The 19,947-nt window shown below is 43.9% G+C and overlaps 1 protein-coding gene and 1 long non-coding RNA gene across 6 annotated transcripts in view; both read left to right on the top strand.

Annotated features, from left to right (window-relative positions):
• SATB2 (SATB homeobox 2) overlaps positions 1 to 7,593 on the top strand; it is a 126,871-nt gene extending 119,278 nt beyond the window's left edge. For all 4 annotated transcript variants that reach the window (XM_085227978.1, XM_085227976.1, XM_085227977.1 and 1 more), the window contains one exon: positions 4,474 to 7,593. In XM_085227978.1, the coding sequence (XP_085084104.1) occupies positions 4,474 to 4,929 (456 nt within the window). In that variant the 3' untranslated portion in view covers positions 4,930 to 7,593. The remainder of the gene's footprint in view (positions 1 to 4,473) is intronic.
• Positions 7,594 to 14,882: 7,289 nt separating this feature from the next.
• The window catches only part of LOC116216805 (uncharacterized), a 163,854-nt gene continuing 158,789 nt past the window's right edge, over positions 14,883 to 19,947 (top strand). The window contains exon 1 of one of the 2 annotated variants that reach the window (XR_014884458.1): positions 14,883 to 15,015. This is a non-coding gene — a long non-coding RNA (uncharacterized LOC116216805). The remainder of the gene's footprint in view (positions 15,016 to 19,947) is intronic. The other variant, XR_014884459.1, reaches the window with a different exon arrangement.

Below are 19,947 nucleotides of genomic sequence, written 5' to 3'. Positions count from 1 at the left end.
CAGAGTGAGAATGGGAATGGAGGCGAACATCGTCAGAACAGTGAATCCAGCCAAAATTCAACCCAGCACAGACAGCGACTGCAGTGACACAGTGTTCATTCAGCCTGGGTTTGCTCACCTTCCATTGATGTGGGGACGGCTGTCCCAGCTTCCAGAGCCAGGTTTCTTCTGCAGAAACATCCCAAGAAGCAGGGACATGTGAAGCTATGCGGTGATCCCTTCCACCCAGTACTTCTTGGCTTTGGATTTTAGAAAGACCACAAACCCTTAGCTTATTACAAGTAATCCTGATCACTCCCATAATGATACACTACATTATATACTCTCCTAAACTTAATCATTCAATATCTCACTTCCTTCCCTGTAGGCATGTACTATTATATTTTACACATGGCTTCCAGCTGGTTTTCATTGCGGCCTTCAAATCGTATTTCAGAACAGCGCGACTTAAGACCAGTCATTTTATCTTTTAAAGTCAACTTCCATCATATTAGTTTTCCTGCAAGTTTTCTGCCAGGGCTGGTTAATTTGTTTGAAAAAATGACTTCGTCTACGAGGTTAAAGCCTGCCTGAATGAAACTTCATAATGCAGCATCTCTCATACCTGCTCTGTCTGGACACTAGGAATACAGCGATGCCTGTAAACATGAAATCTCTTGAAGGGATGGAAAAAAATAAGTCCTCTGGGCATGGAAGGAAATCTATATCTTCACATTTGATTCGAAAGTAGATGGGGAGATGGTGAGAAGAAAGGGAAGGGGAAGTCAGCTCCAGATGTGGCGGCTGTGGCAGGGCTGCCCCACCTGTGGCCTGGAAGCAGTGGGAAGGAGACGTGGGTGGAAAGTAGAGGTGGGATCACAGAGCCTGGAGAGGCCTCTGCTGCAAGGGGCCATAGGGCGAGCCAAGTCTGGCACTGAGCTGGGCAAGGGGACACCGTGCCAGGCCTGTGCTGAGGATGCACTACAGAGGGAGAGGGGATGGGGAAGGCAGCAGGCAGTGTGCCTGCCCCGTGGGACCTTGCTGTCCGTAGAAGAAAAGCTGCACCTGGCTGTTCTTTTTATACAACTAAGTGGCAGGTTCAGAACACAGTTTGGAAGCGTTTAGCTGTGTTGGGAAATGTGCTGTAGCCTGTTATTTCATCACAGAATAGACGGGCTTTCCTTTTTTGCTGTATGGAAGCAGAACAGGGCTGACTCAAAATACAAAGGCTGTGCAAAAGGGCGTGAAGTCAATGGAAATTGTAACTATAGATTTAAGGGCATAATAACAACCACACAATCTAAAAATCTGCAAGGTGAAAGCCGGGCAGTTTCTTTTATGAGAATGTGGTGCACAGAGCCAGGCAGAAAGTAAGCAAATTGCTCACATCAAGCACTGTATTTTACAAATGTAGTTCAGAGCAAATAGCACAAAGGTAACTTAAATTTCATCTTGTATCATGTGCCTCAGTTCTTGATTCATTTCCCATAGAAAGGCACACATTTATATACTAAACAGCCCATTTTACTGGAAGGAAACAAAAGCACTTGCAGCCTAAATCCAAAGGAAATTCTGCATATTTATCCATCTCTCTTGGTGCATATGTTTAATGTCATATCACTGAAATGCATTCTCAATGCCACTAGAAATCCAAGCCCCCAGAAATCAGCGAAATTGTGAGATTTTATGCAGCGTAAGAGCAGCTTTAGGGGTTTGTGTTATTTAAGAAAAGAGTAAGGGAAATGAAAAACAACCTTTTTCTAATGTTATACGCGGAAAGTTCCATGGTTATGTATTTTTCTCTTCTGGAAATGATGGAGAGGTCACTCCAGAGAAGGAAGGGTTAAGGAAAATTATTCTTTCCCTCCTGCTCTTGGCCTTCTTTGGTTGATTGCTTTATAGACGCTGTAGGCATCTCTTCATCTCCTTCAAATTAAACATTTTACTGCTGCTGATCCTGTATTGTTGGATTTTTTTCATCATTATATTTGATTGGAAGTCTTGTAACGTTTTTCAGGCTGGATCATTTCTCATGCTATTTGTCAACTGAAGAGGAAGAAAAACACACTTCTAACTCCAAGAATGAACTGAGTAATTCACACTGTTTCTGGATGTGTTTCTATCTGTGTTAGCTACTACTTAAATTTAGCTTCTGATCAGCAGTGCTACATGAGCTTTTTCATATGACACCATCTGTAAATTCACTGGTGCTTTGTAGTGTTACATCCTTCTCTTTTTGGCTGCTCTGGGCCTTATGGTGCCAGGGGGCAGGTCCAGAGGGCACTGCAGTGGAGATAAAGTAGGTGGGGTCTGTGTTACAGAGGCATGAGGCTGGGTTCTCATGGCATCAGCTGGCATCAGCAAGCCCAGTACTTTAGCTCTCGGTGCTCCCTGGCTGATGTTGGTACAGATCTCACCCTCATTTGTAATGCCTCTGTGGAAACATCAGTCCTTTCCTTTTGTTCATTCCATGAACAAAAAAGAAATGGTCAAAGAGCAATTGAGCTGTTCAGTTCATTGGAACGTTATGCTCTTTTATTGCATGATATGTAGTAAAACACAGAATACCGGGCATTTCCATGAGAGTTCCTCCTGTCTCCTAATCCTTGGTTAGTTCCATTTGACACCTGGAGTGTTTATGTGCTTGGGAGGAAAATGAATTCATTGGCACCAAAACACATCTGCAGTTCTGCTCACCAGCAGCTCTTCCACGTTTGTACAGACCCTCTTGTCACTGGTGGCAACACCTACTTTTAAGTGCCTGCTGTGGAGCTGCCTCCTTGTTCCAGTGCTTTCTGTCACCACTATGAGCATCACTCTGTGCCGCTGCCATGTGCTGCAGTCCTTGGGACATGCAGTGCAGTCACACAGGTGCTTTGCCCTGCCTCGTGTATGGATGTTGAGCTGGGACGAAGCCTAGCAAGCCCGCAGCGTGCTTCTTGCAGCCAGAGGCACAGGCAGCACAACACAGCTGCTCTGCCAGGATGTGAGCTGTGTTGCGTTCACACTGACTCCTCCAGGCTTTGCTCCTTGGCAGAACATGAGCAGCAGGCAGTTGTTGGGGCCTGTCACTTTTTACAAACTGCAGCTGGACATCACTGGTGGTGTAGGTTACGGTGACATTATTTGATGAAGGAAATGAATAAAGGGCTCTTCAGGACAGAGCCATTTCATTTCTCCGTGTGGGCAGTCTGATATTCTACAGTGGACTTTCATTATGCACTCATTAATAACTTGAACAGAGTAGGATTTTACTGGGAGCTTTGTGTGTGTGTAAAACTCGGTGCAGGTTCTCAACACATTTTCATTATTTACTCTTATTTTTCCCTTTAGAGAGCTTTAATGTAAGGTTGATTTTCTCGATGTTGTTTGCAGCAAAGCCGATTTCTTTTTTGGTAGAAGAGCCAGAATTCCTTTTTATTTATTTATAAGGAAATATTCATCCATATTGATTTTGTTAGCTCTGTAGCACTGAGTTCTAATAATTATTTCCCTGCATCTGAAGAAACCCCTGGGCAAATACAGCCTTCAATCCTGTAGGGGATTTTTGCCGGTAATCTCTCTTGTATATATTTTGTTTTAAAGAAAGCATATGTAGTTCCTCTGTGCTTCTAGCAGTTCAGAGCAAGTATTTTTTTCCTGGAAAGAGGGCTATACAAGGCTGCTCCTTAGCCATTTTCAGTGGCTGTTAGGAAGATTAAAAGCTACACAGCTTTCTTAAACTTGCCAAAAAGGAGATTCTGCTGGTGAAATCTGCTACAAGACTGGAAACTGTGTCTGCCCAGAAGCCTTCTCAGAATGGAGGGGTATAATTATTTGAACTCACAACTCTTTAACTAGTGATATTAATATAGTTGTAACACAGAAAATCTGCTCAAGAGATGCACTTAAGCTGGCTCTGATAAAAACTGATCTACGATGTCAACTTGATAGAAAAGAAATCTCTTGACTTTATATATATATATACATTCCCATAAAGCCGCCATGATAGATTTTAATGCCAAATCATTACTGATGACAAAGGACACAGTTGCAGCTGATCAGTCTTTGTGGTACTAGGCATGTAGAAATGTGGCCTCCAGGATAACAACAAGAGGAAATGAGGAGGAAGATGAGCAAAGAAGCAGAAGGCCTTGGCTGAGATGTGACAACTGGCCAGTCATGACAAATGGCCAGTGAGACTATTCCACCTTTTGAATTAATTTTTATTTTGACTGTGTTTCTTTTTAATGCCTATATTCTGTGTTTATTAGCTTGTATTTTTCTATTTATTTTTTTACATATATTGTTTGCCTTTTACACTGCTTTCTCCTTTCAGTCTGTAGTTACCAGTGCAGCTGCATTAGAGGTAAGAAAGGAACTGGGAAATTAATATTAATTAGTACTTTTCTTCATTAAAACAAATTAGACCCTGTTTGAAGACTTGTATAAGTGCCTGTTGGGCACCAAAGGGGTCACCATGTACATGAGCTACTTGTCTGCTTAACCCTACAGGTGCTGCACAGACAGCAGTCCCAGCCTGCAAAGGAGAGTTCCCCACCCAGAGAAGAGGCTCCTCCTCCAACCACTGAGGACAGTTGCGCCAAAAAGCCCAGATCCCGCACCAAGATATCCCTGGAAGCTCTAGGTATCCTTCAAAGCTTTATCCATGATGTAGGTCTCTACCCTGATCAGGAAGCTATTCATACCCTCTCTGCTCAGCTGGATCTCCCCAAACACACCATCATCAAATTTTTCCAGAACCAACGTTACCATGTAAAGCACCATGGGAAGCTAAAAGAGCATTTGGGAACAGTAGTTGATGTGGCAGAGTACAAGGATGAGGAGCTGCTGACAGAGTCAGAGGAGAACGACAGTGAGGAGGGCTCAGAAGAGATGTACAAAGTGGAGCCTGAGGAGGAAAACCCCGACAAAAGCAAGGCAGCTCCACCAGACATCGACCAGAGATAATGTGAGATAGGAACACAGAAAGCAATACGATGATCCAAGGATGTTGTTTCTGTTTTTTTTTTCTTCCTCTATTTACTTTTTGTTTGTTTCTGTTGCACATAATCCATGTGCAAACTGAATGAATTCAGCATTGCCCACTCAGACTTCGCCTTGACACAGACATTTGAGTGTTACACATCCTACATGTGACTGAAGTAATCATTGTAATCACATAGGATTATGCCTTCATTAATCTTGCACTTATGAAAGGGACATTTAGCAAGTAAATGGGAAGAAAAAGTCCTATGAAATCAATGAAGGAAAAATTACAACTTTGTGTGTGTATATATATATTTACATAAAATATATATATATTAAAATTGCATGGGACGGAACTTTACAACCTGGAAGTACAGACTGTGAAATGAGTTCTTTAAAGATGAGACTTGTTTATGTATTAAAACCACTTCACAATGAGTTGCTTTGGCTTTTTGATAAACTGCCACCTGCTCTCAGGGTGTGGTGACTATTTTTGAATTTCTATTTATTTTCTATGTTTATCCCTGATTTTTTTTTTTTTTTTAATTATTATTATATGGCTTCCTATCTGGCAACTTGATGGGTAATTTTTGAGGTATGTATTTAAAGACATAAATCAACACTGCCAAAAAAAGAAAAGAGGACAGAAAGAGAGAAAATGGAAAAACAAATCAGGGCACCTTAAAAAGAAAACTAGTAAGTTAAAGTACTTTAAACAAAATGTGCACTTAAAAGGATACAGCATGTTCCACTCTCCAGACAGTCCTTTCTGTAGTGAACAGATGAATCTTCATGAGAGTAAGAATGACTAAAACTGAAATTCAGTGCATAGAAGACTTGTTCACTAAAGAGGTCTTTATAGAAAGAGAAGAAAAATTACGTGTTGAGATTTGATGTATGGAATTCATACTATGAACCACATTTTACTGTGGATTTTATTTACTTGTTCTCTGTCTCAGATCTTAAAACTTATAAGCTTCCTTCTTGTTGCTTTTTGTTTTTACTGAAGTGAAACATGTACACACACACATGCAAGTGTAAAGTTACATTGGGACACAGGATGCCACAATTCCAACAATCCTGTCCAGGTAGATTGCTGAGAGATAAAGGGTTTGCGTTGCTGATTCCTATTCACCCTCCTCTCCAGCCTCCCCGTGTTTCTGTTTTAGCTGGGCTTCCTCTGTGTCATGCATTTTGTGCCAGTGAAATGAAGTGTTTTCAGCCACGGGTCTCCCAAACTGCAGCCCCTCCAGCGCTGAGCACCCAAGGCCTCCTCGCCATGGGGCACCAGGCCCTTCACACTCACTCACCTCCTCCTTAGAGGGTTTCGCAGCGACCTAGCTAGCAACTACATCAAGTTACATAAAGCAGAGCTAATACTGACTGACTCTTCAATGGTGTGAGTGCTAAAGCTGCAATCTACTATAGTTTCCACCTGTTTTGAGGCATCATGTCGCAAGAGACACCACGTAGTACTTACTTTTCACTTCTGGGCAAGGATTTCCCAGGAAAGACCTCACCTTCGCTACCGCCTTTGCAGCTGGATTGATTTCAGACGCCTGTTCAAACTGCAATCATAGCCATACCAACAAGGTCTCTGGTTATTTTTTTTTCTTCGCAGGCTTCTGACATAACCTTGACAAAGACCTCATGCAATATCACTTCGAAAGTTATTTTCTGTTTACTACACCAGGCAATGTAATATAGCTGTTAATACTATTTATATATTTGAAAGGTATAAAAGGTAGGAGATAAAAGTGAAAAACGAACCTCTATGTGTAGATATTTACTCAGAACAGACAATATACAGGGAGAAGACATTGCAATACAAGCTAATTCTAGCTGCTCAGTAACCTCTGGAATTTTTAAGGGATTTTTTTCAAAAGAAATGTTTGAAATGTAAGAGTATCTCTGCATAAATCTCATATACCTTTGCAAAATATTGGTGGGTTGCTTACTTAATACCCCTTTTGCTCTTCATCCTTTATTTCTGTAGTACGCTGCAGCTTTAATCAGAATTTCAAAGGTTGCTGCTTTGTTTCTCTCAGAGCTACTCTTTCAAAACTGTCTTCTTATCCTGTAGCTGAAATCACTCCATACATTTGAAAGGAAACTGAATTTTGCCAAGCTACATTAAGTTGTTCATCTGACGATGGCATCAACATTTGGTATCTTTTACACTTCAACCAAAAATTTTATTAGGTATTTTTTCAATGCTGAGTCTTGCCTTTTTATTTTAAATTTCACTGCCAATTTTGCAGTGATTCTAAGTGAATCTGTGGGCATTTTAGCCTGTGGTCTTGCCAGAACTTTGCGAATTACAATGCATATATGTCTATTTATTCAATATCCATCATATGATATCTATTTGGAGAAAGAACTTTTCTTGTAGTGCCTCTTAACAAAGCACAATTTTCCGCCTTTTTTTGTGAAATAAAAAATAAAAAAAAAAAAACAAATTGTGTTTTATTGCAGTATCAACAATGTGAATAAGGATTAACATATTGTAAATGTTCTTTTTTTTTTTCCATGTAAATCAACTTTATCTTTGTTATCACTAAGTGATAATTAATTTTTAACTTATGTGCATTGTTAGGCTGTTAGAATTTTTTGGTTGTTGAAATAAAACGCATTCAATAAATATGACTTAATTTGTCAAGTAATTTACTGGGCTTCTTAAAAATTTCTGCTGAGTTTAAGTGGAACAAGGTCTGTAGAATGGGAGGGGGGAATATTTGCAGATCAGAAGGACTGATCTGAGCAGTGTAAACAGGCTGAAAGACTCCTGTGAGCCCACCTGGGTCAGCACAGTTGACAAATTCCTATCATGCAAGGCTGACCTGCCATACCACAGGCTTCTTACATACGTATATGCACACAGAGTCTCCTGCAGGGTCTGCAGGAGGGTGTGGGTGCTGTGAACCCATCAGAAAACATGCTCAAAACACACAAAGATCCACTTCCAGTCTGCTGTCTTCTTTTGCTGGTAGATATTTTCTGTTTATAATTAAAAAGCCACAAATGACTGCGTGTCAGGAAACTTTTGGAGCACACATGTCCATGGTTAATGGACATAATAAAAGGCTTTATTATATTTATAGCAGGGCATCCTACTGAGTGTCTAGAGGAATGCCGGAAGGACTGATCTCTCTGAGAAATGTGCGAAACAATTTTGGGGAGAATATGGATAAATGGAAAAAATTGCTCAAAATTCTTAGGCTAACAACGTAGTGAGTGTCTGGATTCAATCCCAGCAGAGCATACAGCACACGTCAGGCTTGAGTTGTCTAGGAATTGAGGTAAAGCAATTTTTAAAAGTATTTAATATTTTTCTATAGTTCTAATATAGTTTTCTTCTTTTTAAGGCATATTTACATCTTATATGAAATACTTCTGTGCTCCCTTGAGGAAAGAAAGAATGGAGGAGTGGAAATAGCTACATCTTTTAATATCTAGCCTCCTCTGCTTGTCACTTGAATTTAACCTGAGACCAAATAAAACTAAACATCTGTCTATCCATGCAGGGAATTTCATTATCCAAAGCTGTGGACAACAGCATCCGGCCATGTGCTGAGCTCTGGAATGCAAGACAGCTCTCCCTGCATCACCTCTGAGAAGGTACTGGTTTTCCTTTGCCCCTTCCATGGGAACAACGAGCAGGCAAAGGAGAACCGAACAAAACACCTCCATGCCAGAGATGCAGCCTGTTTGTACCAGCAAGTGGCTGTAAGGCAGCAAACTTGGAGCTGGTGAACTACCTTTTGTTCTCAACTGCTGGCAATGTCCGGGTGTGTAGGGCAGGAAGGCAGGGTTGCGGTTCCACACGCCTCAGTGGGGCATGGGACATCCCTCCAAACTGAGCCCGTGCCTTGGGCAGCTGCTGCCAAGTTGTCAGTGGTGTTGGACTGGGGCCCCTTCCTGCCTGCTGCAGGGCAAGAAACAAAAGGAGCAACAGCCCTTGCTTTGCTGATAGATAATTTTATACATGCACTCTGTGCATGAGTCTAAATAATATTTACAGAAAGACACACACACACACTTTAATTGGGGAAAAAAAATCCTATAAACATATGGGTTTTTCTTAGAAACAGTAAAAAAAAATTTAATAGCTGCTATAGCGGAAATATTTCTATTAATGCTTCTAGTTCTCTATACTTTACATGCTGCTACTCCTATCTGCTTTTCATGTTTTAGTCATCCGGACATATGTATTTCCAATTTCAAACCTATGTGAGTGAAATAGAAACATTTTAAGATCAGTTTGAAATGTTTTTAAGACAATGAACATACAGCCTATTGCCTGAAGTTCAGTGTTGTTTAGATAAAAGTAATTGTTCAATCTCTTCCCACGTAACCAATTATTTACACTAGACTAAACGAATTGGAATTCTTCATTGATGAAATTTGGTTTCTATCCTGAAGCTGCTAAACATGCGGGGATAAAAGCTAGGTAGGTTTGACAAATGGCATCTTAAAATCATAAACGAGTCATTACAAAAAAGCTCCACTTACAATATAAAGTGCAGTGATTAATTAAAGATGCAGTTTTGACTTATTTATAGCCATTAAAAAAACATACCGGCTTTAGCACAAAATAACACAAGCCAAATCATCCAGGGGGAGAGAAGCTGGCAGTCTGAGACTTGGAGAGCAGGCAATGTGACAAAGCCAACAGGGAGTGGCAAATGCAGGCCACCCCTGAAACCTTAGGGTAAGTTCACAGCAGAGTAGGAAGAGGTGGCCCTGGCATCCCTGCCCAGCTGCTCTTCTTCTTGCCCACATGCAGGCCTCAGCTGCAAAGACAGTTTGAGCACAGGTTTCTGCAGAATTCGCCCTCCCTACAAACATATTCATGGCTGATGGATGAATGGTGGGCGTGGGTCAACAGAGCCCAAAGGAAATAAACTAGGCAGAGGGAGGCAAGGGGTGGGAGGCTGCCCTGCTGCTGACAGCTCACCTCTGCTGAGGGTCCTGCAGTCCCCAGCACTGCCCATACGGCAAGGTGCATCCCCTCTATCCCATAGCACTGCACTACATCTGCTTCTGCCTGACAGCAGTGGCATCAGTACCCTTCAGAGGGGTCTGGTCTTGATTTGAAGACCTCCAAAGCCAGAAAATTCACCACTGCCCTCAATATTTTGTTTGAATGGTGGTTTTCCTCCCTGCTAAACATGTACCATATTCCAATAGGAATTTGGCTGGCTTTCCCTTCCAGCCTTTGTTTTTTGCTAGGCTTTTCTCTTCTGGGTCAATGGAACAGGTAGCGAAGGATGCTTTTCTCTCCTTCCCTGAAGTAGCTGTTCTGTCAGATGAATTCTCCCAACTCAAGACCTTAGTGCTCAGCAGAGGATAGCTATGGCTACTTCAAGGAAAAGTCTGCTTTTGCTAATGACAGAGTTCACAGTTTTACTCATTTTTAGAGTGAATCAAGGTACAAGTTTTTTTTTTTAATTGAAAACTGTTGGCTACAAAGAACCTTACACATTGTCCACTGCTGTTTGTTACATTGCTTTATTCTGCAAATCTGCCACACGTTTGTGGCATGTCACTTCATAAAACCTGAGCAATAGCAAACCTTTGCCTGAGAGTCAAGATGAAGCCCTCAGCCATGCCACCTGACCTTCATCACCACAGGTGTGGGCTGCTCAGCAGCACCCCACACTGTGCTCCCTTTGGGGCTGCCAGCACACAGCTGCCTGCACATGCCCTCACATGCAGCTCTCGCGCCAACGGCACTCCTGAGGCGGTCGGCAAGCGCTGCCAATCAGAAGCAGCACAAGTCACGTCCCAGCCAATGGGGAGGTGAGATCCCTGCTCCTTATGGCCGCCATTTTACTGGCCCTAGCAGTCATTTTTGGTACCTGCAGTAGCGGCTGTGCTGTGCTATGGCCGTGGCCGGCGTGGGTCCCTTTTGCCCAGGTTTCTTGGCTGTGGAGCATGAGGTGATACATCCCTGAGATGTGGTGTGGCACATCCCACTTAGCACCATGATGAGTTCTGGCACTGGGCTTCAAAGCAAAGTCCATCCCTAGAAAAAGGAGAAGTGCTTGCAGCTGCCCCAGTAAAGAATGGCCAGGCCACAATCCAGCATGAAGGCAAGCCTGTACTCCAGCTCTTAGGAAGCTTCCTCAGCTCACAATGGAGAAGACAAAGACTGGAGAAAGTGAGGAAAGATCACAACAACCAGCTGGCAGCTGGGAAAAACATGTATTAGTCGTAGAGTTGTGTAATCACAGAATGGTCAAGGTTGAAAGGGACCCACTGGGATCATGTAGTCCATTGGTGTCCAACCTTTTGTCTGTCTGGGCTGCATATGTCTAGGTCACTTCAGAAGTAATGCCTCCTATTTATTTCTGTGCACTATAACTCCGATAGAGCACATTCTCAGCTACAGAAAATTTTTTCAGCATAGTCACTACCATTAGCTCTGTGTTTTTGTTAGCAATAAGCAAAGCTCACATGCTGTGGTCATTAAAACTTGCACCAGCGGAGGTAACCACTGTCACTACTGCTGAAACACCCCTCACTGCTCACAGCCACTGTTTGGTCTCCATAAACATGCAGTGTCAATGAATGTCAATGGGTGATATTTTTTTATTCATGGAGGAAACACAGCTTTGCTTCTTTTGTACTTCCCTATCAGATTCCATTTCACCTGACTGCCACTCTACAGCCATCTGTCACATAGCAACAAAATCTAGCAGAACATTGGTAGGAAAGTTCAACCTTTACTGCCATACCACCAACAGTCCTAATGTGGGCCAACGTAATAAAATAGAAAGCATTACTTTTGGAGCAGCTTTTATAAAATACATACTACAGTTAATGTGTATAAGTAACTGCACAATTAACGAATATACCAACATTATGGTATAACAGAGAGCTTAGCTATGATGTTATTACACAAAAGCAGGAAACAGAAATGATAGGTAGACTCACCTGTAACCTGAGCTTGTGAGGGAAACTCCAGAAGAGATCCTTCCCCACTGGCAGTCAGCTCTTAAATGGATCTAGGAGGGGTGGAGCCAGGCTCCACCCCTTCCTGCAGTACAGGTGAATTGCCTTCACCTGTGCTCCTATGGCTGAATCATTGCTCACCTTGGGTGATTAATCAGAGGTTCAGGCTGTGATTCAGCAGCCCCATACAATAACAAAATGCTTTAATTTTTATTTTTATTTTATTAAAACATGAAAAAAGAGAGTAACAGAACCATAAAACTAGGGGGATGTGTGACCTTGTATTTGTGAACCTAATGCAGACAATCAGCCTTGTACATTACGTATTTTACCTTTAGCAATCCCTTACCCACCATGCAGCCCTGGGCCGCCTGCTGCTGCCCCATGGGGACACTGGAAATGGAGCCCTGGAGAGCTGTCAGCTGCCATAACATTGTGAGGCGCACAGGTCTGGCACGTGAAATTTCAGTGGGTGCTGTTGTTGTTGCGGCTGTCTTCTGTCACTGTATACAGCGGTGAGGATGTGTAGCACTGATGACACCCTCTGCTGTTTTAGTTCCGTCTGTGTTTTATCTCAAAGGCTTTGGTATCTTTTCCTCTTGTTGCCTCAAAAAATGCACATGTGGCTGTTGGGTGAATGTTGGTTTCCCACCTGACGGGCATGGTATTGGCAATATCCTGCTTAAGTGCCATTCTTTGTCACATCGACATCATCTATCAGTGCCCATTGTCTTTATAGCGATCTTGAGCAAACAGTTTTATTTCCAATGAGGACATCACACATTGATCTAAACACTCATCTGTAATGGATCGATTTACATTAGGAGAACAGTATTTTAGCATTGCTGTTGATTATATTGAAAGAAGTGTATGTTTAGTTACAGGCTAAAATCAATTAAACAGCCTTCTACCTTTTGCTGTGAGAAAGTCAACAAGCCACTCTGTGTTGGACAATTATCCATCTATAGCTCCTTAAAAAAAGGCTTCCAGCATCGCCCCAATCTCTCGGTTCTCAGTTTCTCCTTCAGAGACCCCTTCTGCAATGATTTGCTGTTTTGCAGTCTGATAAAACGCTCTAAGCCAAAAGCACAATAAATGAGCCCGCTTTTGCTGCTGCCAGTTTGGAGGGGGCTTCCTCAGGGCCGTGCAGAGCCACACATCCAGAAGGGAAGCCTGCATGTTCACTAGCAGGCTGCTGGTAGCACACGCTGGTGTCTGTGGGAGATGCTGGGAAATGGTGATGGTGCTGTTTGTATTTTCATGTGTGAGTGCATTATCACCAAGTGGCCCTCATTTCGGGGGGGAAGAAAAGGAGTTATTGGGAGAAGGGGAGGAATTTGTACAGTGGGATTGTATTTAGTATTTCAGAGTAAGACAGAAGGCTGCAAGGAGTGCTGGCGGCTTTCTGACAAAGGGAATACGATTTCAGTTGGTGATGTAGCTGCAGAAAGAAAAGGAAACCTGCAATTTCAGAAGCAAAACACATAGGGGAACTGCAGGGCAATGCAATGCTGGGATATGAGGAGCATGTCTCGCGGGGCTCTGGCAGATGTGGCCCTGGCAGGTGGAGGCATTACCTGCCCCAGCACACTGCCACAGGTCGGTGTCCTCCACGTGCCTGTGATGTGTCTGCCACGTGTGTCACCGCGTAGGGCTGCCTGGATGAGTGCTGGACACCGAGCTCTGTGCCCCAGTGCAGGCTCCCAGTGGTGTGTGCCTGCCAGCAGCCACTGGCAGAGCTTGTGGGCTGCGCCGGGCCCGTAGTACTATGTGTATATGTTTACATCTGCACAGATTATATATACACACATTCCTTCTCTACCACCCAGGCCATTCCAGCTCTTGTCATACTCTTTCATTATACACACAAAACACTGCTGCAATGCTAATAATAATAATGAGAGGGAAGGAATAGCAGACATTACAAAGCTTATTAAGAAATTGATCTTTGTTTTGGTCTTGAATAAAGAGGCAGACCTTGAAACTGCTGAAGCCATTCAGATAATTGGTTATTGGCTCTCTTGAGTGATTATATCCACCTCGGTTCCACCAAGTTCAGCAGGTCTCGTGCCGGTCAATTAGCCTTTGGCATCTGGGAGAGGAAATGCTTCATTCAGGTTTTCTCAGAGCCAGTTTTTGTAGCATACAGTGGCCCGAGCAGGAGATGTTCTCCATGTCAGTGCTCACAGTCTGCCCCTGCACTTGGGCATTTTGGCATTTTCTCCTCTGAGGAGAAGCATGCTGATTCCCCAGGGACCACCCTGCAGGAAGGGAGCCAGTTTGAGCAGGGTTTCCTCCACCTGGCACGCACTGAGGCCTGGATCTCCTGTGGTCTAAGCAGAGCCACAGGGCCTGAGCCTCACACTCCACTGCTGCCCACGTCTGCCCTGGTGCTGCACACAGGCAGGCTGCATGCTACCCCCGCACCACAGCTCCCATCCCTTTGGCATTACCAGGGCTGTGTGGAGCTAAACAGCTGATGCCATTTAGTGGCTTTTCCTGCCAAGCACTCGGTCTTGCCTTAACCGTGATGGCTTGCCAAAGGGCTCCAACACTTGCATTGCTGTGAGGCAAACCCTGTAATAATAGTTGGTTACATTCAGAGAATTCAGTTCAGATTTTAAAACCTCATCAAATAGTTAATGACTGACTGTTTCAACACAGCAGTTCCTGCAAGACTTGGGAGAGAAGAGAGAGGGAGATGGAAAAGTTATTCATGTCCCATCTGTCTGGAACGTTTGTCCCCTCCCTCCCACCCACTGAGTCACTTCCTCTCTTTATATCTCACTTAAATATTTTTTTTCCCCTTTAGCTTATGATTAACAGGCATTTACCCTCTGCAAATTGTCTTTTTTTCTGATGCAATGTTAAAGGTTCTACGGGTAAGCAGAACACATCTTGCACATAGATGTATGGGCTGAAATGCAGTATATGCTGCATATAACTGTGTAAATCAACTGCTGCAACATCCTGTTGGTGTTGCAGCATTCCAGAGCCACCCAAAGAACTCATAGTATTCTTCCCCAGTGACTTTGTCCCGCTTGTCCAGCACCTAGAGGAGAGCTTTGGCAGCATCTGTGAGAGGCTCACTCAGCTATGGGGCTGACCCAGGTGGGTGTGTGGGGTGGGCTGGAGTTACTTGTTTTGGGGTGGAGACGCTGAGCTGACCTAGGTTGGTCCATTCCACCCCTCCTCACCTGAGGCTGTCCCGGTCACTGCTGTGCTGCTAGGGTCTAAGAGGGCTCTCTGTTAATATCAGGTGATGAAGAATGAGAAGAAGGTGCCTTGCAAGGTAGAACAAAGACTTGGTTTCCAGTGGTGTCTTGGCTGGGAGTTCACAGCCTTCAGACGTGTAGCAAGCAGGGGAGGTAGGCTACCTAAAACTCCTGGAGGAGGAGAACAGGTTGCTTCCAGGATGAAAAGACTCATGTGCTTCCTGAGTACGTGTGTAAAGTGGTGGTGATCATCATCATGAGGCTGTAGGCTGTAGGTAGGTGGAGGTTGAGAGGAGGAAACAAACCTCCTTGAACAGCTTACATGAGTTACTGAGGCTTTCTGTTGAAGGGTAAGAAGATAAAGCCCTATGTTGGGTGCTGCAGAAATCTTGCATATGCTCTACCTGCTTCAGCCTTATTGTATGTGGTTCAGAGATGGGATGTTCTATCTCCTTGGTACCTGTACTACAGGAGAAGTGAAGTCTTACTGTCCAGAGGGATGTTGGGTCTACAACACTCAGGAAAAAATAACTTTGCTTTGTTTTAGAGCCAAACACTTGAGCAGCTCTATCTGACTGGGATAATTCACAGAGAAACACCAGCAGTGAGTGCTCAGCTACTACTAGCTGCTGCCTTTTTCTGTAGTCCTTTTTTGCAACAAGATCCCCCTGGCTTTTCTGGTTCCAGTCAGTTGGCCATCAGCTAATGGGTGATGCATAACCTGGTTACTGTGTCTGCTGTGCAGACTGGGGCTCCGATGTGTTACACAGACTCTGTAGAGTCGGCCTGGCTCCTGCTGGAGGTTTTGGCTGTGTGCAGGTTCTGCAGGGTCACGGGCTGGCCCTGTGCCAGCCTCCCAATTCAAGAAGCTTGTTGCAGGGGTGCCCAGGCTGCCTCTGCTCTGGCACAGCTCCATCAGTGATTTTTTCAGCTCTGACTCCACGACCAGTGAAGGTAGCTGTCCTGTCCCCAGGCGTGGACATTACAAAGAGCTGGAACTGCCTCACGAGCCCTGTCCTGACTGGCCTCTGAGCACTTGGGACCAGTGTCTTCATCTTATGTGCATGGATGGTGATGAGGGTGGGCTGGGACAAGCACAGGACCTGAGGGTGGACCTGTCTTTATTGTAGCTTCACCAGGCATGGCCCTGTGTCTGTCAAACCCCAGCAATTTCCCTTGAAGAACGGTGCTAAGGAGGAATACGAAGGCCCTGTGGTAGTGGGATGAAAGTGAAAGTTTAAACCTTTTTGCTTTCATGACACCTAATGAAGGACTGTGAAATGGCCAGGTAAACTTATGGGAGGGTTGATGTGTGCACAAGATGGTATGCTGTGTTAGTAAAAGCTGAGCGAGCACTGGGCTGATGTTGCTAGGTGTCTTTTTGTTTTGTTTTTTAAAGGACAGTTTGTTAGTTTATTCTCCCAGGCCTTTGCAATGCATTCTTTAGGGATTTCTTCCTTCAGATTATTTTTAGAAACAATTTTACAGACGTGCATGCACGGACAGTATAGCTGTCCTTGTATTACGTATGATGGCTAATGAAATTAGTATTTCAATTGCCCCAGGCAACCTTTGGAAATAACACAATAGCTTCAGTTGTTTATTTCCCTGAGAGATGTTAATCATTAACTCTGAAAAGAAAAGTGATTCTTCTACGTGTACTACAGAAACCTCCTTAGCTCTATGCAATAGCAAGATATCTTTAGGCTCACAGAAAGCTAAGCTCTGTAACATTACTGTGCAGATAGATTTGGCTGCTGGAAAACTGCTTCAGCCTATGATTTTAGTGCTGCCAGCTGGCAGAAATGATCACATATGTAAAACCTTCAGCTGAGCCAGAAAACCTGAGTTCAAATCTCTTGCCAGGGATTGTAGGATAGAATGATTAACCTGATTTTATATTTCTGGATAACTATCAAGTGCCTGAATATTTATAGTAATAAATGTCTTCCATATGTGCTGATACTGCACCCATAGAGTGTGATTGCATGATATAGTTATTGTCTTACTTGAAGACGCTAATTATAGCTAATCCTATAGGCACATGAATCATGAATCACTGGCCCAATTTCTGCCATCTTCTGTAGGCGTGTCTGACTCTGCTCATGTGAGCAATACAGGTCAGCAGAGAGCTCAAGACAAATTTCAGATAGCGCTGAAGATCCTGAGCTGTGTTCTCAGAAGTGATACAAGCACTTGGTATTTAAGCAAGTACGCTGGTAAAGTGCCCACCTGCAGCTGATACCTTTTGAGAGTTACTAGCAGGTGCCTTAATGTATCTTTAAGCATCAGGATGCCACTGAACACACAGATTTCGACCTACAGGCCTGTAGTTGGAGTGGCCCTGGGAACCTCTAAGTCAAAACTTGCAGGAGCTCCCAGGTTCCTAAATCTAGTTGGTGCCTACTGGACAGGCATAACAGCAGTGCCTGGTGAAGTGCATGTGCCTGTTGAGCTGGCTCAGTGCGGTAGTCAGGAGACTCAGCTCCTGCACTACGAGCTTCTCCACTAGCTCACCAGGTCGTGCTCTGAAGCACTCCTTAGTGCAGTAAAACCTCCTCAGTGCAGTAGCTGCTCTCTACTAGGTTGGAAAAGGCAACAGAGGCACTGTATGAAAGTTATAATGTTGTAGTACGAAGGCTATAAAAACAAAGGAAGAGGGACTAAACCACCATTCCAGCAGTTTTCTCTTCCCTTGAAACAGAGGTAAGCCCGCCCAGACGTCTTCCTTTTAAATACTGACTACTGCATCTGTTTTAAACCAAAAATAATACCTTTTGATTGGAAATGTTTCAATAACATTATTTGTGCATTTTATTGAGGCAGAGGTTGCAATTATTAGAGTCACTAGGAATGTCAGACATTTAAACACAGCGTTTATTTCTCCAGAGTAAACCACATCCCTGTGCAATTATTCTTCTATCTAAATGCCTTCTAACCAAGTCCTGAACCAAATCTGACATTTATTGCTGGTGGTCCCTCTTACGAATCACCCCTTGAAATGAATGCATGGAGCTAGACAAGCACTGAAGAGGTTGGGCTGATGCCATGGGCTGCTGAGGAGGGCAGAGCCTGCCCAGCTGTGTCAGGCAGCTCTGGGTAGGTGCTGTGGCTCTGAGCTTACAGCTGCTGGCTTGGTCAGGTACTGAAGTTTGGGCCTTGCAGACTCTAATAGAATAAAAAGAAGGGTTTGTCTGGTCATGGAAACCACTTCAGCCATGTGATCACTTTGTGGCTTTCAGCTGGCCTCTCACCAAAAAGCAAACAACTGCATCTGTGGCAGAAAAGGAAGTCAGCTCAGCAGCCAGAATGCTCCCCAAGTGTGCTCTCAATGATGCCCCTTAATCTTTTCAGCAAACTTTTTTGGAAACTTTAATTAAAACCCTGTGAATGGTAAGGGGCTTCTAAGGCCTGAATTTCCTTTGTCTTCTGGCCTCTCTACAGACTCTGTTGGCAGCACAGAGCCTAGGAGTTTAAGAACTTTCAGTTTCAGTTTCTTCTGGCAACAGCATAAGTAAAAGTTTAGGCCTAAAAGTTCTTTAAAGTCTTGGCATCGGTCAAACAATAAACCTTGAAGCCAGTAGAAGTGCACAGCTTGCAGCTTACCTTGGGACACATGAAGGTGAGAGCTTGCTTAGGAGGTGATTTGGGGCAGCAGTAATAAAAGAGAAATCCTCCTTACCTGACCAAGGAAGTTTGGCACCTGCTAATTGAAATTCCTAGCAAATGCTGTCTGGCTTTTGGTGGGAGCAAGATTAAGCTCATGGTAGAGCGCGAGGGTGTCAATCATTACTTTTTTCTGCTATCTATATTAGCTAGGAGAGTTTTCTTCCAGGTACTGCTCAAGAAGAGGTGCTCTGAAACCTGCATGACATAGCTGGATACTGGTATATCTGGAGAGCGTTCTGCAGTGCTCAGGCAGGGTTTCAGCTTTCATAGCCCTATCCGAAGTGTGTGCCCCCTCCCTTTCCCCACGGTAGCTGCATGTTGATTGCCCCATGCCTTAAATGCAAGCAGTTCTCCTGAGAAACGTTGCTCTTGCTTATTCCTGTGTTGATGGTGAGCAGAGCAAAACACATAACTCTATTAAACAAAAAAAAAGCTGGGTCTCTAACAATTGCTCATCTAAGGGCAGGCAGGTTCTTGGCAAGACTGTGTGTGTGCGCGCACATACGTACTTTGAGGTTTTTGTCTATATAACGGACCAGGTCTTGAGTGCCCTGTCAATTAAAGACAGCAATTCAAAGTGATTCACAGCAGATTACACCAGCCTGTCTCTTGATGGAGCTTGCTCTGGTCCTGCGCCTGCAGGTGCTGCACAGGCTGCCAAGCCTGGAGCAAGCCCGCAGTTATGCTGTCAGCCTCACTTAGATCTAATGCTTTATGACAACTGTCTACCTGTAATGTGATAATGGGCTGAAAACCTCTGCAAAATTGATAGGGTCTCTCGAAAGAAGGAGAAACTTCAAATGTGGCAGGCCTGACTCTTTCTTCCACAAGGTTTGCATGATCTGCAAATGGTGTCACTGGGAGGTCTGGTTCTCTTTGTGCCCCACCAGGGGGGGTGGCTGTCTTAGTGGCTGTGAAGCTACTGGTCTCAACTCTCTCCAAGTGCAGGTGTTGCATTTTCAGGTGCTTTAGATCTGCTGTTAACTCTGAATCCTAAGACAGTCTGGGCTTCTACCTTTTAGGGCTTCCAGTGCTCTCTCTCCATAAACTTGGTGTTCTGGATAAAATCATTTTTTACCCTTAAGATGTTTCCAGAGTTTATACAATAGTTTGGTTATGTTTAATCCCCAAAATATTTGTCATTGGCTAGAATGAGTAG

Source organism: Meleagris gallopavo, chromosome 7, assembly GCF_905368555.1.
Source record: "Meleagris gallopavo chromosome 7, MGAL_WU_HG_1.1, whole genome shotgun sequence".
Lineage (NCBI taxonomy): Eukaryota > Metazoa > Chordata > Aves > Galliformes > Phasianidae > Meleagris > Meleagris gallopavo.
The sequence above is the reverse complement of the archived record's forward strand: the minus strand, read 5'-3'. Positions and strand labels throughout refer to the sequence as shown.